The sequence below is a fragment of the Oryctolagus cuniculus genome, chromosome 5 (genome assembly GCF_964237555.1).
Source record: "Oryctolagus cuniculus chromosome 5, mOryCun1.1, whole genome shotgun sequence".
Taxonomy (NCBI): Eukaryota; Metazoa; Chordata; class Mammalia; order Lagomorpha; family Leporidae; genus Oryctolagus; species Oryctolagus cuniculus.
In genome coordinates this window covers 124,921,365-124,945,155 of record NC_091436.1, presented here as the reverse complement: position 1 = coordinate 124,945,155, position 23,791 = coordinate 124,921,365, and the positions used below count along the sequence as shown (strand labels likewise).

At 33.4% G+C, this 23,791-nt stretch overlaps 2 protein-coding genes and 1 pseudogene across 12 annotated transcripts in view; 2 read left to right on the top strand and 1 right to left on the bottom strand.

Annotated features, from left to right (window-relative positions):
• The window catches only part of SUPT3H (SPT3 homolog, SAGA and STAGA complex component), a 493,592-nt gene that overhangs the window by 432,671 nt on the left and 37,130 nt on the right, over nucleotides 1–23,791 (bottom strand). The gene's annotated exons all lie outside the window — the stretch shown is intronic.
• The window catches only part of RUNX2 (RUNX family transcription factor 2), a 358,973-nt gene continuing 337,506 nt past the window's right edge, over nucleotides 2,325–23,791 (top strand). For 2 of the 9 annotated variants that reach the window (XM_070074037.1, XM_070074036.1), the window contains exon 1: nucleotides 2,344–2,854. In XM_070074037.1, the coding sequence (XP_069930138.1) occupies nucleotides 2,482–2,854 (373 nt within the window). In that variant the 5' untranslated portion in view covers nucleotides 2,344–2,481. Of the gene's footprint in view, nucleotides 2,855–23,791 lie in introns of all 9 variants that reach the window. The other 7 variants (XM_051855668.2, XM_051855670.2, XM_070074034.1 and 4 more) reach the window with 7 other exon arrangements.
• On the top strand, nucleotides 7,008–7,104 carry LOC127493293 (U2 spliceosomal RNA; annotated as a pseudogene).

Sequence of the window (23,791 nt, the reverse complement as noted above, 5' to 3'; positions counted from 1 at the left end):
AGGCAAATGATTTCACTCCCTTTCTCATGCCACAATTTCATGGACCTCACACAAGACAAGGATATATTCAACAGTATCTACTAAGCTCTAATGAAGTAAGAATGGTGATCCTGATTCAAAGTTTACATGCAGGAAAGTTACCTGCAAAGAGAGAACAGGCAGTTAAAAAGCAGACAGATGTAAAAAAAAATAATAAATTCTTATCAAGTAAGTTTGGAAGGCCAAAGTATACATATTGTTAAAGCTTTAAGGAAGAGATACCCAGCAAAACATTGGGGTTATGAGATACATCAGAGAACCCTGATGGAGAAACTATAAACTTGTTCTAAAAGATGAAGACCATTTACAGCCACCTAAATTTTTTCAACTGCTTGGTTCTTCTATTACACGTTTATATGGAACTATGTTTGGAAATTCTACAAATTATATGAACAAAACCCTCTTTTTATTTACTTTGGATAATAATGAGAGATACGGATTATACGAGCATACTTTATTTGGGAAAGAGAATAATTTTTCCTCTTTGCATGAACAACTGCATGTTAAACGAAAACTTTTACTTTTCAATGTAAAATCTGTTTACATGCACAATAAGGTACGATAAATCTATACGTAAAACACCAAAATATATTCTGTTTTTTATCACTAAAAGTTTATTCTTAAAAAGTTCAGGACATTTGAATAATAAAGGATTAAATTCATAATCATGTCATTCCAATGTATTTTGGAAAAATCAGTCTTTTTAAAGCAATTTATAAACATGTCTATAAAGATATCTTTATCTAACATAAACCAAAAGCAGATAATGAACTGTGCTAGGAAGAACATACACAAGGATACTGCAGATCCTAACAGCTTCCCAAAGTGTTTCCCTAGCCCTTACCCCAATGTATACCCCAAATAATCCTTTGTAATTCACTGTCTCCGCCCAACATCCCAGTCATTTACTTCATGCCACTCCTAGTTACTACCACACTGGGAAGAAGACTAACATGCAAATTCAGAGTGGCATGGATAAATGGCAAAAAATGCCTAGAAAATTGGCCTGTTCGCCTTTATAATTTTTGTTGAAAAATACCCCATCGCTCCCAACTGATGAAAACAGGAAGCTCTATTCATAAATACAAAATTCACTGTCTATGATATATAATCATCCTAATAAGAAAATGAGTCCTATACATACATGTCCAAAGGGGCAAAAAAGGAGATAGTTTCCCAAAGATGTTTTCAATTTTCTTCTGAATCAGAATTAGCAAATCGAGACGACTAACATACTCTGTCTGTGTGCATTATTCCTTACTACACACAGCATTTTGCAATTTATTTCAAAGCTTCCATTATAAACAAAAAAAAATACAGCTTCTGTTAACCCACTCCATTCTGAATTTGTAAAATCTGACACTAAACAATCTAAGTTATAGTAAGATTTGCTATCAAAAACTCTGTTAATGTCCAGGCTACTTATTAAAAAGCTATAAAAAAATAAGTGCTTGTACATTTCCTTGAATAATAAAATTACAATCATAAAGAAAACTATGTTAACAATTCTTGCCATTCACTTAAGATCCTCAAACTAGCCATGAGATGAAGGTATACATAACATAAAAGATACTGATTACATTTAATCTATATTCTAAGAGGCAACATCTAATATTAATAAGTTTGACAGACATGATTTAAAATCTGTAAAGGAATCCCCAGACTAACACTTTTATGACAACCAATTACAGTCAAGCCCAGCAAGCAGTTTGCAACCAGACCTTAAGAAAGGTAAACTTTTTTACAATGAGTTACAGATTCACAAGTTTAAGAAGACAAGAAAAAGGAAAACAGAAGGAATCCAGCCACCAAGCAAATACAAAGCAGACCCCAGAATGTGATACAATCCAAAGATGTAAATTATTGTAAATCATCACTGTTGTTCAGAATTTCACACAGCCTCTTGAGCCAATTTTGTTCACTTTGCCACAGACAAAATAATGAACTAAAAGGAGGAGGCAAAAAAAAAAAAAAAAAAAAAAAGGTGGGGAGGTGGGGAGGGTAGGTAGAAAGGAAAGTCCTCTAACTGCAGAGCTCTGCTCTACAAATGCTTAACCTTACAGGAGTTTGGGCTCCTTCAGCATTTGTATTCTATCCAAATCCTCATGAGTCACAAAAATTAAAAAGCTATATCCTTCTGGATGCCAGGAAAGGCCTTACCACAAGCCTTTTGTCAGAGAGAGAGAGAGAAAGAGGGAGAGCAAGCAAGAGCAAGGGGGAAAAGCCACAGTGGTAGGCAGTCCCACTTTACTTTGAGCACTGTGAGGTCACAAACCACATGATTCTGTCTCTCCAGTAATAGTGCTTGCAAAAAAAAGGAGTTTTAAAGCTTTTGCTTTTTTGGATTGTGTGAATGCTTCATTCGCCTCACAAACAACCACAGAACCACAAGTGCGGTGCAAACTTTCTCCAGCAGGACAGCAAGAAGTCTCTGGTTTTTAAATGGTTAATCTCCGCAGGTCACTACCAGCCACCGAGACCAACAGAGTCAGTGAGTGCTCTCTAACCACAGTCTATGCAGTAATAGTAGGTCCTTCAAATATTTGCTCATTCTCTTTTTGTTTTGTTTCCTTGCTTTTCACATGTTACCAGCTACATAATTTCTTGACAGAAAAAAATAAATATAAAGTCTATGTACTCCAGACATACTGTAAAACTAAAACAAAGTTTGGGTATGGTTTGTATTTTCAGTTTAAGGCTGCAAGCAGTATTTACCAGAGAGGGTACAAGTTCTATCTGAAAAAAAAAAGAGGGACTATGGCATCAAACAGCCTCTTCAGCACAGTGACACCATGTCAGCAAAACTTCTTTTGGGGTAAGTGTTATATTTTAAAATCCTTTAATATATAAACCTGTTGAACATAAAGTATTTCTTAAACTGGTAACTCTTCCAGATGATGGTATATTAAATATCATAATAATTATATTTTGTTGCATTAAAAATGTAATTGCTGTTCATATTTGCATTTGGCATCAATAACTAATTCTCAGAGTAATGACTTGAAATAGACAAACTTAATTTTGCATTTATCAACATGTTTTCTAGAATTATAGAAATGAGGATATGAAAACAGTAAAAGAAACAGTTTAATAGTCTCATTAGTACTCACTAGAATAAAATTGGACACTAGATTAATCAAAGTATCATAAATTCTTGACTCCGGCAGTTCCCAATATTTGAGCAAACTTCAAAAAGGAAGCAATTTTCAAAATAACAGACCACAGAATTATCTCAACATTATGGTCTACCATGTATAACAGAAATAAACTTGCAATATAGCTAATAATTTAACAAATTCAATTAAAAGAAATCTATGCAAACTTTTGAACTGCATCATAGCTACATAAGTTTGTTTTTAAACAACTCCATAAAATCGAAGAATCTATTCAACAGAAAATATGACCAGTACATCAGAGCCATTTTTGAAAGAATATTTATAGTAACCCAGGATATTAAAAAGTTCACAGAAGTCTTTTAAAGCTTACATGGAAGTGTACTTTTCTATATAATCTTAATTGTACATGAACACAGTGTTACCCATATGTAAAATCTGTTACAAGCATAAAGCAAGCGCTGAAATATCTGATTGTTTTAATCACATTCTTCAACCTACCAAAAATAAACCTCACGAAAACTAGAGCTCCGTAAGGATGGCCTGCCTGATTTAAAAGAGCCATACCTATTAAATCATGCTGGACTTTAAAAGAAAACAGGCATAATATAGCCCCTTAATATTTAATTCCAAGTTAGTGTTGCTGCAGATACATAAATGACCTCAAATTCATCAGGTAACATGGTATGATAGTAAAATATCCACACACTTACAAGATTCTCTTTATGATGTCCAACATGTTCTGACTACCAGGCAGCTTTTTTAACTTTTATCATTTAAAATAAATCCTTTTGCTGTGTATACCTGTATTGACTTTGCTTTGTAATTTTCAACTAACGATTGGAGAGTTTCCTTTACTCCTCCTACTTCACACTTTGTAACTGGCTACTACTAGAGGATCAGTCTTAGTTTAAGTCAAAGGGAAATAATTAAACCTGAAAGGGAGAAAAAAGTTTCTCTTAAAGGATAAGGTAAGGTACTCTGTATTTTATAGAAAATGTAAAACTGCTCTAGTGACTCCCTCAATAGCTGTGAATAAGCCCCCTCAGTTACAATACATACACAATTTGATAATCACAGATTATTTTTAAAATGGAAGAGTGGATATTAAGCATTACTAGAAAAAATTCTATATTAAGGAAGCAGAATATAAACACAACTAGACTACATTATAGTCTATATAATAATTATAGCTAATACTTGGGAATTTTCACTTTTACTATCCAAGAAAAACAAAAAGCAGTGGAAACTATTGTTATACAGAGGCATTACTGGAAACAGACGAATCAAGCAGTTGTGCTTTTAGAAAAATTCTATTTTTTTTAAAAAAGAATGTTTCTAACCAGACCAGTAACAACACAGGTTACAAGAAATACTTCAGCATTAGAAGTAAGGTTGTCACAAAGAACACGTTAAAATGCTTTTTATTATTTCATACTAGGAGTTTTAAATTTCTGTGACATTCTTACCTATTCTACAATATGATTTCCAAACCTGACTAATTTTCTTAGCAAGGTATAAACTAAATAAAAATCATCTTCTGTTGCATATCATATTTAACATTATAACTAATTCTTCTTCTTCTGAAAAGTGAATTTCACTTTTCCCTCCACAGCCCAACACACTAAAAAATAGTACCTTAGAGCTTAGATAGATAGAGAACTTAGCATGAACCTACTACACCAGACTAATTACAGGTGAGTGTGGAAATTCTGTACAGGTTATCATCACATTGCAAACATTTTCCCATTCTATAATCTATTTGAAATCTAAAACCACACTCCAAGCTTCATATTTTTATTTAGATAATGATTATCATTAACCTCCTAATGAAATGTCCTGAGTGTGTGCTCTAATTCTGTAAAACAGTTTTTAAAAATTTTAAGATGAGGGACAAAGCACATGTTAACTAACTGCCTCACCTCAAACATGAGTGGAGAGTGTGTGAGTGTGTGTGTGTGTGTGTGTATGAGAGTCTCAGTGTCGATCTCTCATTATACTTTACTTTGAATTAATCAACAATTTTCAATCTGTGCTACTCTAAATTTGTTCATTATTTATCATAAATACTGCCTGTTGGAAATGATAGATGTGACTCACTTATGAAAACGGATCAGCTAAGGAGTCAAATTTCTTCATAAAACCTTTCTAACTGACCACAGTAACTAACTGAACACAATGTGAGAACACTGATTTCCAAAACAATAGCTGTGGTCCATATCAATAATAGTTTCAAGATTTAATAGTGCCAAAGTTTTGTTACTTCCTTTTAAAACAAGATAGCTAAACTCCAGAACTCTCAAAGAATCAAAAAGAACAAAACAGAAGACCACTCTAAAAAGCTAAAAATATCAACACGATTGCCAGACTCACATTATAAATTATTCTAAATTATTATTAATTCTTGTTTTACATGAAAATTTGTTAAATATTTCACATTTAGTTTTTAAAAATGTTTTGAAATGTAGAAGACTGAAAAGAAATCAGGAATATATCATATAAGTCTGTGTGAACCTCCTGATAGTCCCTAAATTACAAGAAAGGCATGAAATATACATGATTACATTATGATATATTTTATTTTTAAAAGCACAAAATATTAATCTTTTCAATTACATCCTTCAAACTAATCACTGATAGTCTGACTTGTTTAAATCAGTCATGCTAAAGTTAAACTCAGTAAGATAGAAATGTTCCAGTTTGTTAAAAGAACACTGAAATATTTGATGGTTAAATAAACTGTGGGGGGTGGGGTGAAGGTAGCTAACTCATCGAAGGCAGTAAGATTTTATCAAACACACAGAATTAATCTTTATTGAATAGAACCATTCACAAATCAAAACTCACTGTACTTCAATACTTTCAAGCAGTGCTAATCAATTACAAACCTTTTCTAGTGCTTCAAAACTCATGTGCTTTCAATTTTACACACTGGTGGTCCGCAAGTACTGTATTGGGGCTGAGTTAAGACATTCTGTATCACAACTTTTTTTTCAACAAATATTCATCTAGAGGGCTTTTTTCCCCCTCTCAAGAACTGCTCACATGAAAACTGTGGTAATATTTTTATACTGTACTTCTTTGTTAAAGTAAAAGGTTAGGGGTTACCTAAATACCTCAACTGTATATATAAAAAAATGAAAAGGTAAGTATTCATATTAAAAAATCCAATGGGACTGGATCATTTATTTTTGCATTTCCTATGATTAATGATGCACTCATGCATATTTGAAAACTGATGGGAAAACAGGCACCATCTCAAATTCCTCTCCAAAAACATGTAAATACCAGCCTTCCATGCTGTACTCACACTTGTTACAGGATACCAAGATATGACAACTTCAAGTCAATAGTGAAACCATACAAAAGCTCAGCAAAAGCATTAAGACTGTAAATGCTATTACTAACACAAGTCTTTAGAGATATTTTTATATAAAGGGCTCACTGAGACAGTCTACCTCTACAGTGTTTCTTTAAAAATATTACACATGTGGCCAAATAGAACACCAGCAATTCAACAGGAAAAAAAAAATCCTTCTTGCAAATACTAAAATTGTAATTGTGACAAACCATAACTATTTCTTCTAATCATCTGTCATGTCACACTTATTATTAAGTGGATGCTAAGAAAACCATAATAATTTAGGCACAGATAATAATTTAGGGACAGACTTCCCAATAGACTACCTCAATGTGCTATTATTTTTCTCTCTTATCCCAAAGAACTCTGTAACTTGCACTGAAGTTAAAATTCTACCAAATAAAAAATTGTCATTAATCTCCCTTTATAAAGATAACTTGATATTTTCTAAATGGTAAAATACTCTGCCTAAAGTATGTATAAATTCTTAATCAATCATTTCTCGGCCTTTTGGCTAAGATCAAGTGTAATTCTTCACCAAATCTGAACTATTTAATATTTTAAAATAAATTTTTAGAAAAGGAAATCTCATATAGCAAAATTATACACCTGACTATAATCTCTTGCTAGTTAAAAGCTTGGTTTATGTATTTTGATGAATGTGTTACAATTCGAAACCCTATACCCTATTCAAAGGGAGTTTCCTTACAATTTTAACCACACATAACCACAAGCTTTTGTCCATTCAACAGCAGATACACATACAACAGACCATACATTCCCACATAACTTTTTAAAGACCTACGTAACAACTGAGATTGAATGCTTTTTTATTTTATGATATAAAATAGCTTCACCTTATATACAATCCTTAACAATTTCCTCCTTCTCATACTATTTATTAAGGTCACAGGACTCAAGGTTTGGAACAGTGCTGAATGGATATAAGCAATACTAAATCAAGTATTTTAGGCTTTTGTTACTATTGTTGATCATGAGTTCACTCTAAGACATATTTTTTCATAAATGTTTTCTGCTATTAATAAATAGAAAGTGCATCATTTAACACAATGTAGAAAACACTCCCAAAATAAGATAAGCTACAAAATTAAAAGAATCACTTAAAGGCCAGTTGCTACACAACCATTTACTACTTGTGGTGAAAAAATTTTGTCAATCATGTACTTCCTATAAATATTGTATATTCTTGTTAATATTCAAAAATAAAACAAAGAACTAAATGTTAGTGTGTCTTGATTAAATTATTTTCATCTTTTAAATCAGGTGCCCCACACAACACGGAATTCTTCAATATACAGACATATTAAGTAAATGCAATTTTCAATGTTTAAGAAATTTTAAAATTATTATCTTAATGTTAGAAAATTTGAAAATTACTCTTCTCAGGAATGTATGTAAGATTTTTTCAGCAACTAATTTCAAGACTGCTATCTCCACTATTTCTTCTGTAATTTCTCTTCAGAAATTATACAGGATAGTTACATTAGATGAGTGATATTTCTAACAATGTATATCTTAATATCTTATGCAGGGGAAAATAATTTTTACCACAAAGTCAAATAAATTACTTTTATTTTACTTTTCAGTTACACTGACTTTTATTTTACATTAATGGCATCTACTAGAAATATCCTAAAATCAACTATAAAAATATATTTATATAAAAGACTAAGTTAAAAATCCATAAACCTAAATACACATTTTTCAGTCTTCCCTAAAATTACATAAACCATCAGTGCGTCAAATCATTACTTATGCACTCTTTATGGTCAGAAACCTTACACCAAATATGGTTTAGTAAAAGCAAAATTAAATACATAAAAGAATATGCTCGCTAACTCACAATAACAATCATCAATAAGGCTTGTAAAATACTAGTATACCGATATTCCTTCTTTGGAAAAATTGGAATAATGATATTATGCATTGAATGTAAGTTTACATGGACATGAATATATTTTTATACAGAAACAAACTATCTGTCACATATATTCAATTAATTTTAATTTCTTGTGGTTCTCAATCTGGCTGAAAATCTTACTATATAGTATATAATTACTTATATATGAGAGTAAATATATAGCAATGACTACAGAACTTGATATGATGATTATAAACCAGGGAAAAAACTAAATTATTTAAGCAAGGTGCTATGAGTTACTTGTAAAAAATACCTATTTTTTCATGTACGCTAACAGAGTAATGTCAATTGTTAAAACTAATAACAAAGATTAGAAATCTACTAGGAAAGTCAAGACTAAAACAATATGATACTTATAAATCCCAAGGATATTACTTTCTAGTTATAATCTTGAATAACACTAATTAGAAACTGATATGAAACAAATTTTTACTGTTTACAAGGAGAAATATTAATGTAATTAATCAAATAGATACATATTTATTACTCAAAGAACAACTCTGGCTCAGAACTAAACAGGCCTATTTTCTATATATTAATTATTGCCCATGCAACCTGAGTAAACACTGGATTTTTAACTTTGGGGATTTTATCAATTATTATAATTAATTTCATTTTTAAATATCTGTATTAAACTTCCAGATTTAAGATTTCAAATTACAGAGTAATCTTTAAATTAAAAGGTATCATTAATTCTACCAAATGAATGAAAATTTAAATGAATCTAAACAAAGAATTCAAAGTGAATTCAGTGTGAAGCAGAAAACAAAGGATCATCACATTTATCTTATTTTATGTACTATTTATGTATTTTAATGTACTATTTTTCACAAGTAATATTTCAACCTTTGCTGTTTTACTTTAAAACTTGATCCTAGGAAAAGGATGCAAGAGTATCAAAAAGGCACAAGGTACAGATTCTTTGTAATGAATAATAATTTATTACAAATGCTTTCATAAATACAACTCAATTTTAAAAATCTATTTTATAGAAAAAAGTGAATTTCCATTTTATTTTATAAGCTTTATTACAGATATCTGCTACAATAGTACAGTATCAATGAAAGAAAACTTCTTTATGTTGCTAATCACAAATCGATCACTGTTTTCCATGAAACTGACAACTGTAAAGTATGCAAGCATTTCACACTATGGACTCAAACATCCAATGCAAAAATACTAAGATGCAATGAGAACCACTCTACCAGAGAATTCCCATCAAGACAATAGCCTCCTGACATTAGGTAAGATAACTGGTTACAAAAGATAATCTAGAAAGATTAATTTACCCCTCTGAAATTTGGAAAGCTTTTAGGTAATTCAGCTTTTGATAAAATGCAGAAAAAAATTGCTATTGCTACTGCAAAAATAAGGTTCAATATAAAAATTAAAATTATTAAGAACATAATCTATAAAGGAAATATTACTTAAAAGACATTGTACCATGGTACATTTTGTAAGGCAATATAAACATGAAAATCAATGTAATCCAAACCTTGATCATGAATTCAGCTTTCTCTCTACAACAGAAACTTTTTTTTCATATTATAAACTTCAACGTACTCACAGAATTCTTTACACTCTCACTTACATACTCATATACACATACACTCACTCACTCTACAAATTAGGAAGAAAACAACATTCTTAAAACTTTCTACCAATGGTGTTCACCTCATTTGAAGTGTTATTATCTAAGATAAATAAGGAAAACAGATATTGTCAAAAGAACTTCACTGTTGAGACAACAGTAAAGATTATACTTCGCTTATAACATACATAAGCACACTGCAGAATACTTTAGTGTACCAACATGGTTAGAGAAACACATGACGAAGAGAACTCCCCTTCCCAAGAACTCAGAAAGAAAATAGAGCTTATTGGGTTTATTTTTCATTTCTATAAATATTCTGGATTTATAAAGACACAAAATAAATCTGAATCTACCAAGACATATTTTGCTATTTTTAAAAGAACAAAATATTTGGTTTAAATCGATAAATTATTCATTTATTAAATGGTTAAATCCTTAAATATATGTAAAACTTTTTACTGAGACATATTTGCAGCATTTTCTTAGCTAAGTTAAATCAAACCATGTACTCCAACAACTAATATAACAGTATTTTTTATAAATTTTTTACAAAGTAATTATATATGACATACAGAAAGATAGGAATAGATTTTCTGTAACAAAACTTTATTAATACACGTCACTCAAATTTTGTTTGTTTAAATTTTCTTTATTCAAATTCATGGTCAATTCACTACAATTATTTGTCATCCAAAACCATTTAATGACTTCAATACTCTTTAAAGGAAATTAAGAAAAACAGCCTAACTCATCATTTTAAACTAACAGGTTTTTCAAAAAGTAGCCACGAAAAGCGTGATCTGAAAACGTACATATTCAAAACATATTAATTGAACAACAAAAATGCAACCTAATGTACAAAACTATCTACCAGCAATAACACAGTAGGAAGCCAACCCTGAGCATAGGAGATACACATGCTTTTTAAAATAAAAGTTTCAAATTAAAGCTTTCCTTTTGAACTGCTCAAATGAACAGAATAACATCCCAGTGACCAGAGAATTTTCTTCTAAACTGGCAAGACTAAAAAGAATTACATTTAATTCCTATTTTACAATTATAATAATGTGTGATATTTTCTTTAATCATAAACCTACCATTTATTCTACATTTGCGGAAAAGGCTTGCCCACAGCATTTCTCCTGTACATACTTCTTCCTTATCAATTAGGGTGCATCTTCAGCATTCGAATAAAAAAAAAGAAGTTCCAAAACTTTAACTGCATTTAAAATACATAATTAAAACAGTATATTTAGGGCTAGTTTAAAAATATTCATTTTTAAAGGCTAGCAAATCTCACTTTTTTAAAGCTGATGCATCTACACATAGAAAGCAACTTTTAGTGAGTTTCTTTGCTACGCCATAATGATCTGCTCCAGAAACTCAAGGGTACCTAAAACAACGGGCTACCTGTTCTAGCCACGCTTAGGAATGTGTCCAAATCATTTTTATTGATTTAACCTTTATAGGAATGCTACATATCCTCAGAGCAAAACATTTTGAATGTATTTATAATATGATACACTTCTGAGAAGCCATGAAAAAGAAAGCTAAAAACAAATCTAGACACCCTTCCACCTTTGGTTGTTATAGGTTTATTTTTGTTTATTTTAAACACTATCAAAGGAGCTAAATATCCAAAAACTCTATTTGGGAAAACATAGCCTTGGCACCACTGTAACCAGAAATAAAAATTTATTTTAGAGAAAAAAGGACATTAAAATAAAATCTAACTTGAAGAAATAAAACTCCTTACTTGACAATGATGTCACACCTACAAATTTAAACAGATCCTAAATATTCCTTTCATATTCTAATCATACATTAATCATGGAACCTACAAACATCAAACTTAAACTTACAGAATTTAGTCCTTATACTAAACTAAGTTATACTCTAGTTTACATTCTCAGTGTTTACAGAGAAAGTTCTGTATAGTCTATTTCTTTAGCATTCTGGAAGTGGTACTTTATAAATGACTCCAGCAGCTAATGCCTGCATTAGATACATTTGCCAAATAATAATTCACAATATTATGCTTCCTCATATTATGGCTCATCATTTGTTAACTTGAACCTCACCTCTAAAGAAGTTATACTTTCATTGCAAACTTTCTCTCAAAAAGGCAAACAACTTTTGAGCATTTCCAGATGTAGCACTCAAAAAAAAAATCATAGGCAAATTCTCAAAGAATTCTAAATTAATAAAAATGCAGAAAAACTAGAGCTACTACTTGTTGCTTCAGTGAGCATCTCTAAGTTTAAATTAAGACTGATGGCACTATATTTCAAATTCAGAAGCTTATGGTACCTACAAGAGCACTGATTTCAGGTAATTGCCAATAGGTAAAACCGACAATCTTCAGTGTCAGTTAAGATCCTACTGAATTGCAACTTCTGAAGTGCTAACGATTACTGAACAGGCAAGAATAAAACTATAATACTCTCTTATTTAAACAGTCAAGTTTTATCTTGGTAATATAAATTTGAAATTAATTACATTATTTTCACCTTGTCATCAATTTTATAGACTATCCAAGCATGCATGAGATTATGCTAAACTAAAATCAAAATAATTTATGTGGAGCCCACATCTCTGCAACACGGATAGGGCTAGGGCTTGGGCGAGACAAGTGAGGAATCTAAGGCATAAAATTTAAGGACATACTCACTCTTGCACAGCCATCAAAGTGAGAGCCCCCTATATTTTGTACCCTATGCACTTTGTGTACTTTACCCTAGTCCGGTCTAGTCACAGACACAAAATAACATAAACCATTTCATGAGACAAATATTAAGCAGGGTAACATAAACATTGCAATATGGCAATAGAATAAAAGTTACTCATTGCATCATCCTGTCTCTCAAACATTTTTTTAAATGTATGAAAGTGGAAGATGGGCACTGGTTAGGATACCGGAGTCATTGGAGTTGCACAGGTTTGAGTACCTCCTCCCACTCCTGACTCCAGCTTCCTGCTAATGCAAACTCTAGGAGACATCAGTTGATGGTTCAAGTCAATGGATTCCAGCCATCCATATGAATGACCTGGATGAAGTTCCTGTCTCCCCACTTCAGCATCCTGGCCACTGTGGGCATTTGGGAGAGTGAACCAGCAGATGGGGAGCTCTGTCTCTTTCTCTCTCAAACTAATTAATCAATTTTTAAGCAATAAAAATCATAAAGAACACTTTAACAGTTTGCTTCATATTTTTCTTTTAAAAGGATTCAAAGTTAAGCATAAATGATTTTTTTTTAAATATGAACACATTACATTCTAGCCAGTTGATTTCAGAGACAGCACAAATTTTCTTCAAGGAGACTTACATTTGCCACAAACAGCTTGCAAATTAAACTAAGAGTCATTATCACTTGACCATACTTTTTTTCTTTTAAACGGGAGTTGCAAAGTATGTTCCATTAAAATGTTCACAGGGCTATCCATGAAGTGCTATACATAAATTCCTGTAGTCCACGGGTATCCAAATCTGGCTGCTCACCAGAATTGTCCAAAGAGTATGTCTTCAGGGGATGAGGCTAAGAGAGGAAGAGCTTTGGGAACTGTTTTTAAACAAACCTCCCCTAGATACATCAGCCAATTTGAGAGCCAATACAGCCAACTTTTAATATACCCAGAAACAAGCTAAAGATAAGCTGGATATGCAAAATGTATTAACTATAAATTGTCTGCCACAAAACATTTGTAAAGCATGCTTAATAAAAAATAACAGTTCCTTTCTTTCCTTCCCTTTCTTCTCACAGAAATGTTAGTCAATAGTTAGGTGTCCAAAAAATAATTATTAATATGAAAAATAAAGACAGAAGCACAGACAATTCAGTAAGATCCATAGTCAAAAACATTAATATTTTAATTTTTCAATTAGGTTCAAAAAGCTGTTATAAGTACTGAATGAATCTACTCCAAAGCAATATTTTAAACTTTAACTTAATTATGCTCATTAACATATTTTGAAAAATCAATGTGCCTAAACAACACAGTTCATGATTTTTATAGGTACACCCTACTTGAAACTATTCTTTGATTTTATGTGAGCTTTTCTTCATTGTTTACTGTGCCAAGTACTGTGCTAAACTTTCTAAGCATTATTTCCTTTAATCCTCAAACCGTCCATATATGAGACAAGTAGAATAATTAAAGAGAAGGAAACTGAGAATAATGTAATTTGTCCAACCTCACATGGAAAGCTAAAATTGAATCCAAGTTTTTTAACTCTTACTACATAACGTTACACATGATCTTATTGAAGTTACTCTCTAGTCCTCAATTTCATCTGCTTAGGTGTTAGTTCTCAGAAACTAATTATTCTGAACTTAAACTGAAAAAAAAATACAAAAAAGGAGATCACCTTTGTTTATCAATGATCCTAATGCACATTTTTAAGTAATACTGATCAGATTCAGAGAGATTATGAAAAATAAAAGTGTATCAAGAGATAAGACTAAAGCCAGGTTTGATCAGAAAATAAAGGTTACAATTACAATATATTCTTAACCAACTGTTATAACCAATAATCTTATTCAATATCCATACCACACAGTATATACTTCATTTGATATGAAATACCATTCAGGATTTAAAAAATTAAATTCTTAAATTGAACACAAAGAATTCCTTTTTTATAAAATGAAAACAATAATGACTAAAATCATGGGCTTTGGCATCAATTAGACCAGGACTCAAATTCTAGTCCTGTGTTTATCAGTAGCCTTCCCTCCAGTCTTACTGCCCCACCTACCTCCATACTTATGCTAAGTAATCTATGCAACCTCAATTTCTAAACGTTAATTTAGCTTTTTATTGCCTATCAAAGATATATTATACAAGATTCTAAGATGAAAATCTTTAACATGTAATATCCCAATTTCATCCACAACCAATTATACATTGTTACTCAAAACAAAAAGCCATAGAAGATAAAGCTGTGAGGCTGAATTTTTTGGTTATATAGTACCATTGAGAAAACACGACCTGAATAGAAGATAATAGTAGTTAAGAAAAGCCATTTTCAGAAAGAGAACTGAGAAAGCTATTTGAATATCTATAATTGTTCTGCACCACATTTAATATGATAGGTAATGCCTTAATGATCACCCAACTTTAAAAAGCCTAAATAGGGTAGAATCACCTATAAAATTAAATATATATGGAAATATACAGTCACAGATTCTACATCTTAGAAAAAGAAGCAATTTTTCATTTTAATTAGAAACATCCAGTAAAAAATGGTTAAAAATGAGTTTGTTCTGGGAATTTGGTGAGCAGTACAATGGGTTAAAATTCAAGCAAAGATAAGGAAAGCAATGTCATGGGCAAAATATAGTACAGATATGAAAACAATTATTGAATAAGAGATAGTTACAGGTTTCAGTAGCTGCAATATATTATAAATTCTCTGATTCTAGTATCCTATCTGATAATGGAACAAAGAAGTCAGAGAAAGATTTGGCTAGAAATAAATGGTGATAGGGCAACATAATTCATTATCTTCATTTTAAATTTCAAAAGTGTTTGCACTTATTTCATCATATGCCTTTAAAAAGGTGTAAGAGAGACGCATGGTTTCCTGTGCAGCCCAAACAGTCAATCAAAGCAACAGAATAAATTTAAGAATGGCATAACTCAGTAGTCACTGATCTAGGGTAAAAACTTGAAATAGAATGTGAAAAAGATGAACAAGTTGAAGACATTACTAAGAAACTAGCAGAAGAAAATGACCACAGAGTTGTCAATTATTGGGAGAAGCAAAAGATAAGGAAAATAAGATTGTAGCTGAGGACAGAATGAAGATGGTGCCAATAATTATGAGTAAAATGGGAAGAGGTTTAGGTAGAAAGAGCTACATCCTTGCCATTACTGAAGTTGTATTAATGGAAAATAATGGGAAACTGAATTATATATAACACAATCTCAACTATTTTTTTAAAAGGTTTTATTTATTTATTTGACAGATAAAGTTATAGACAGTGAGAGAGAGAGAGAGAGAGAGAGAGAAGGTCTTCCTTCCGTTGGTTCACTCCCCAAATGGCTGCTATGGCTGGAGCTACACTGATCCGAAGCCAGGAGCCAGGTGCTTCTTCCTGGTCTCCTGGGGTGCAGGGCCCAAGCACTTGGGTCATCCTCCACTGCCTTCCAGGGCCACAGCAGAGAGCTGGACTGGAAGAGGAGCAGCCAGGACTATAACCCGATGCCCATATGGGATGCCGGTGCTGCAGACTGAGGATCAACCTAGTGCACCACGGCACCGGCCCCAATCAACTATTTTTAATTACAGGAGTGTGTATGTATATTAAAGGAACCAAAATAATATTATGTTATAATATATCTAGTCAGTAGTAGGAATATAGAAGACTTTTTTTTATAATTGCCAATTTTTCAACTCAAAAACATGAATATAAATTAAAATTTTTCAAATTCAGTTAATAGTATACTCTGTTTTGAACCCATGCAGCAAATTTCTTACAGGGTGAACAATGTTTTTATTTCTCTATGCTCAAGTTGTAAAAAACAGAGCAACATCTTCCAATTAGAAACTGTTTTTAAGTGAGAAAACTATTCTCACAAAAACCATAGACTCTCATGGAAACATGACAGACAAAGTAACGGTTTGGGTATTAACTTTAAATCCCTGTTACATGACTTATTATATAACCTTAAACAAGCTACTTAAGTGCCTTATGTCTCAATTTTTTCATCTGAAAAAAAAATTACTGCCTGCACTGAAAGTTTTCTATGAAATTAAATAAAATGTAAAGTACCTATACCTGATATGACAAAATTATTAATTATAAAATATAATCCACATTCTAACCTTTAAATCCTCTGACACCTAAACTCAACTACTCATAGTGCAAATCCACAGAGTAGCAGTATTTGCATGACCTGAAAGACTGTTAAAAAAACAGAATCAAAGACCTCACTCTAGACCTTTCAAATCAGAACCTACATTTTAACAAGAGCTCCAAGAGAAATGAGTTTGAGAAGCCTTGCTCAAAACAACATTCAACTAAGGGAGTACCCAATTTGTTTATGTATTAGCAGCTCCCTGAAGTTGTCTACTTCATCTCTGATCCTGAGTTCTGTGTGAAGTACAGCTGGCAGTAACTTCTAATTCCTAATTCTGACAGACTCAAAGATTGACAGAGAATATAATTTACTTCCAAAAGATAACTTTACAAATCTGAAGAAAACTCTCTTTTTCATCCAACTCTTCAGTTTATCCACAATGACTGAACAACAAAGAGTTTGATGTATGTAATTCTCTAGTAAATGTCTTCAATAATTTAACATTGTGTAAATTATTAAGCTACACATTGCATTAATAGCTACGAATCTTACACTTCTCCACAATGTCAATGATAGCTCATCAAAACTTGTCAAATGCCTTGCTGAAGATTAAAAATACTGGATCTATCCATGTTACTGAGACAACTGTCTAGTACCCTGACAATAGCATGACTTTGTGAGGTACGGCTGCTACTAAGCAAAACCATTTAGCTCCTACTGCTTACCTTCTAGGTGCTCATAAATTCTGCCTCAACAATCCAGTCTAGAATCAGCCAGCAGAGATCTCAAGTTGACAGGTGTACAGACTTCCACTTTGCAACTAGTTCCTCTTCTTTGATCTACTAATTGTTTACTATCACAGATGCCTACTCCTGTTTTTTTTTTTTTCTTTCCATGACTATTGATGAAATAAAACAGGAAATATAGAAGAAAGCAGTATCCATGAAAAACTGTCAGGCAAAAGAGTAACTCAAATTTATTTAGGAGATAAAATGTGATATGAAGTATGTATGACAAAGAAAAAGAACACTTGTTAGATTCAATGGTATACTAAGAGACCATCACAAGAATTTCTAGAAGCTAATCTTCTCTGAACAAATTTTTTAAGACTATTTTAAGCATAACTTTCAACGTTTTTACATTTCTTTTTTAGCTGGGAACTCTCTCATTTACTTGGTTTAAATTTCCCTTACATACAAATTTATTCTTGCTCTACCCTTAAAACAGAATTGCCCTCAGCTGTAAATAACTTACTTTCTTGCCTATTCATGCAGTTTTATTCTAATTGTACCTTCTTTTTATTCATGTCCAATGAGCACTGCCTGAGATTCTGAATTTCCAGTAGAGTCAATATCTGTCAATTTCCCTTTAAATATCACCTATAATAACATAATTAAGCACTTAATTCCTTTATGATAGATACAGCAGTAACTATTAAGAGTCCACATAAAGATAAGCTTATCACAAATTTTAAAACAGCATGCAGCAGGTAACACCTTGCTTGGGATGTCTGCATCCCACACAAGAGTACCTGGGTTTGAGTCTCAGCTCCACACCTAATTCCAACTTCCTGACAACATTCATCCTAGGAGGCAGCAGGTGATGGCTTAAGCCATTGGGTCCTTGCCACCTTTGTGGAAAACCAGATAGAGTTCCCAACTCTAGGACTTCTGGGGAGTTAAACCAGTAGATGCAAATTTTCTTGCTCTCTCTCCTCTCAAATAAATAAAGCTTTAAAGTAATAAAATAATTAAAATTATCTCCAAGTTATTCTATATATTCCTGTAGCTCAGCGGGTATCATCAACCTTTTTTTATAATGTACTCTATCAGTTAAAAAATGTAGCATTTACCATGTAGCAATCACCATATTATTTGTTTGAAAATTATATATATAATTATCTATGTGTTACTGTTTTTTTTTAAAGACTTATTTTATTTAATTGAAAGACAGAAGACAGAGTTACAGACAAGAGGAGATAAGAGAGAGAGAAGTCTTCCATCATTGTTTCACTCCCCAAATGGCACAATGGCTGAAGCTGAGTCTATCCGAAGTCCAGAGCCATGAGCCAGGAGTTTCTTCCTGGTCTCCCACATGGGTGCCGGGGCCAAAAGACCCAGCCATTCTCAGCTGCTTTCCCAGGAGCACCAGCAGGGAGCCAGATCAGAAGTGGAGCAGGGGCCAGAGCTATGGCTTAGTGGGTAAAGCCACCGTCTGCAGTGCTAGTATCCCATATGGGCACCAGTTCATGTCCCGGCTGTTCCTTTTCCGATCCAGCTTTCTGTTTCTTGCCTGGGAAAGCAGTGAAAGATAGCCCTAGTGCTTGGGCCCCTGCACTCACACGGGAGACAAGGAAGAAACTCCAGGCTCCTGGCTCGGCACAGCTCTGGCCATTGCAGCCATCTGGGGAGTGAGTGAACCAGCAGATTGAAGATCTCTCTGTCTCTGCCTCTGCTTCTCTGTAATTCTGCCTTTCAAATAAGTAAACATTTAAATAAATAAATAAAGTTAACAACTTAAAAAAAAATCTATGGCGTGTAGCTGTTGGCTGGCTGTTGGCCATGATTTCTACTCAAAGAAAAAAAAGTGGAGCAGCTAGGACTTGAACCAGCACCCACATGGGATGCTGACACTGCAGGCCAGGGCTTTAACACATTGCACAATAGCGCCAGCTCCGTGTTACTGTTTTAAAGTATTATTTACCTTATAAATTACTTGTGAAAATAGAAGTGTTTCAGTATAAAAAAAATGCATATAAACGCACTTTGGAAATCACATTGCATTTCAAAGGTTTCAAACCTATGGGACTGTTTGAACCAACACCAAGTTTTAGAATTCAAATTTAATCTATAAAGCAGATGAAGGTAGAGCTGCTCTGATTAAAAAGAGTAAGTGAAGAGACAATTGGAGGTCCATGGTGAAACCCTTAAAGTTCCAGACAGCAAAATTTAAAACTATCTTAACTGAGATCAGACTTTCCATTGCCCTCTTTTTAAAAAGTAATAAAAGTGTTTTTTACTGAATAAAACTGTTTCCTCAGCTTGAAGGTAAAGATGTGGTAAGACTCAGCAGATTGATACCATATTTACTACACAGATTATAATTAAGGGAATGATGGATCTTCAAAATGTTCATAGAAAATGAAATCATGAAAAAACCTACAAATGAATTTCAGTGTTTTTGCACCAATATCAGTTTATCTTTTAATTCCATTTATCTATAAACTTGTTAATATTGCTATCTTATTTGAGAGGCAGAGAGAGACAGAGTCAGCAAATTGCTATCTGCTGATTCACTCGCCAAATGTCTACAATTGTCCTAGGTTTGGGGTCAAGGCCAGGAGCCAGACCTTCCCTGTGGGTTGTAGGGACACAACACCATGAGCCATCACTGCTGCCTCTCAGGATCTGCATTAGCAGGAAGCTGGAGTAAGGAGTTGAAGTGGGCATGGCACCTAGGCCCTCCAATATGAGACATGAGCGTCTTAATGGCTAAACCAAACACTTGCCCCTCTCTACAAACTTCTTTAAGTGCTCTCAGATGAATACTGTTGACTATATAAGAAACTGCCCAAAAAGCCTTCTGTGAAAGAAAATTTTCTCAGGTCTCATCACCAAAACATGTTATGCTCCTAACCGCTGCTACATGCTACCTTTGTGAACTGGAAATCTAGTTTCTCTGGAGATAGTACAATGCAATACAGAATGACATGCTTTCTTATTTGCTACACAGTTGAACAGTAAAATTCTCCCAAATTTCAACAACCAAAGAAGGAATTTATTATATACATCTCTATGAATTTTTACCTCTTGAATTAATTTTGGATCTATATCCTTTCAAGACTCATCTTCATCTCCTTTTTTCTTATTTCCTATTCTGTTACATTATAAACAATTATGAAAGACTCCTCAAATCTTTTGGGAATCAAATTAGATACAAATGTTAACACTCAATGTTCAAACTGACACCATCAGTTTCCCATTCCTCTCAAATCTTTTGGGAATCAAATTAGATACAAATGTTAACACTCAATGTTCAAACTGACACCATCAGTTTCCCATTCCTCTAGGATAGAAGATCTCGAAATCACCCTCAGTAACTAATTTATTAATCTCTTCAATCTCCAAGACCTCAACCTATCACTTGCACCTGTTTGATAGTATTCACACTCAATACCAATCCCTCTTATATGGACTGCAACAGGACTTCTCACAGGTAGTACATTTAACACCCTGCCTATAATCAATCCACCTAAACCAGTATCAATACTTTTCATATCTTTATCTCTTCAAACACCTTTTAAAGATTCCTAGTGCCTATGAAAAAGATTAAACTCCTTTGCTATTCAAAGCTTGCCATATTCTAATATCAACTGACAGCTTTATCTGTATTTCTCACAACCAAGTTTCTCTCTAGACCCATTAAGCTACTTGTCCCATATGCCTCATTCCTGCATGTCTTTGATCATAGTCTCCCTTACAATGTTTTCCACCTCCCTTCACCACCACCCTCCTCCCAAATTTCTAGAATGACAAATATTACCTAACCTTGAAAACAAGAGCTCAAAAGGCATTTTCACAAGCTATTATCCTTCAAATTCAAATTCGTTCACCTACCTCTGAATTCATATAAGTGTATCTATAATTGTGTTGACATACTCCATCTACCACCTGCATTCTAGCTCAGTTTCTGTGTATAAACAAATGTAATTTTATTAAACTAGTAGTTCTGAAGCTTTTTAAACCATAAAAATCACTCTTAGGGTTGGCATTGTAGCATTATGGGTTAAGCCACCAACTGCATGGTATCCCATAGGGGCACCAGTTGGGAGTCCTGGCTGCTCCATTTCTGATCCAGCTCCCAGCTAATTTGCCTGGGAAAGCAGAAGATGGCCCAAATATTCGGGCCCCCACAACCACATAGGAAAACCTGGATGAAGCTCCTGGCTCTTGCATTTGGCCTGACCTAGCTCCAGCCATTGCAGCCAGTTGGGAAGTGAGCCTGCAGATGGAAGATCTCCATCTCTGCCCTGCCCCAAAACTCTGCCCTTCAATGAAATAAATTAACTAAAACCAACTCTTCATATGAACTACTATGAGTACTATGAGAAAGCACAATAAATAAAGCAAATCTTCAAAGGAGCCTATGGAGTTAGAAGAAAGAAAGGATGAAGTCAGAACCTCATACCCTCGCCTGAGCAGCCCCAATGGAATCTTCACAAAGCACAGAGACAGAGTACACTTAACAACACACTTTATGAAGGAATGAACTTACTTTATTCACCTCCCATGTAGGAAGGCAACACTATGTAAAATCATATTCTTGGAATCAAATCTTACTTCTTCCACTTATACACTCTTTTTTTCTATGCAAATCGTTAACCTCTCTGATCCTAATCCATATCTGTAAAATGGAAATGTAAAACCTATCATCTGTGATGATTACATGAGGCAGGAGACATAAAAGTTACTACATAGTACTGACACAACCGGAACACAAGAATTCCCATTGTCTCTTTCCTCCCTTGCTTTCTTCCCACATCATCTAGTCAAATGCCTAGCACATAATCACTCAATACACTTCTCTTGAATGAACGAGGAATGCATAGGTGAACAAACGAATAACAACTGTCTAAACAAACTTAGAAAAGGCATTTGGTAACAGCCACAGGAAAAAAAGACATGCTAAAAAAACTAAGAAAACAATAAGAACACTTTTAAAAAATAATTTATGGCTAAAAACAAAACTTGTATTCGATATCATTAAAAACAGGACATATTTTCAACAAAAATAAATATAGGCTTACTACCAAAGACAGACACTAAGACTAAAGACTTATTCACATACATCATAGTAAGGCTTAAGTGTTAACACTGTAGTATATGGCTATTATGTAAATTCAATTCATATTCAACAGTTTACAATTAAGAGATGTAGGAAATTATAGTGAACAATTATTTTTAGATAAATTCTATTTCATTTATTCATGTATACTCTTAAGAAACAGTTTTGATTTTCAGATGCGTTTCCTTTTGTATCAAGTTACAAATGTAAAATTTTGCAACCATATTTAAAGTCTCTTGGTTGGAGATACACACAAAAGAAACATTTTAGAATGAATCACCATGACACATAATGAACCCAAAAGAAACAGACATATGTCATTATAGGCAACACATTGTAAGTTTGAAAAGATCTAACATTTAATATTTTTAATAACTTGATTAGTAAATATAAATAAAACAAGGATCACAGTCTATGTATCTTTTAAGATTTTTTAAATTTATTTATTTAAGAGGCAGTTACACAGAGAGAGAGGGAGAGACAAAGAGAAAGGTCTTCCACCCGAGTGTATCAGAAACCAGGAGCCAGGAGCCTCCTACAGGTCTCCCATGTTGGTGCAAGGGCCCAAGCACTTTGGGCCATCCTCTGCTGCTTTCCCAGGCCATAAGCAGAAAGCTGGATCAGAAGAGCAGCCGGGACATGAACTGGCGCCCATATGAGATGCCAGCAGGCAGAGGCTTAGCATACTATGCCACAGTGCCAGCCTCACATTCTATGTATTTTTAAATTCTCTGCCATCCTTGAGGTCTGTTTACAAAAGCAAAGGAGTATGCGTAGGTAGAGAGAAAACGAATCAAATAGAAGAAATAGGGGCCAATGCTGTGGCACAACAGTTTAAAGCCCCAGCCTGCAGCACTGCCATCTCATATAGGTTATGGTTCAAGTCCTGGCTGCTCCATTTGCAATCCAGCTCTCTGATATGACTTAGGAAAGCAGAAGATGGCCCAACTCCTTGGGCCCCTGCACCCCGTGGGAGACACAGAGAAAGCTCTTGGCTTTTGCAGTCATTTGGGGTGTGAATTAGCGGAATGGAAGGCCTCTCTCTCTCTCTCTGGCTCTACCTCTCTCTGTAATTCTTTCAAATAAATAAAATA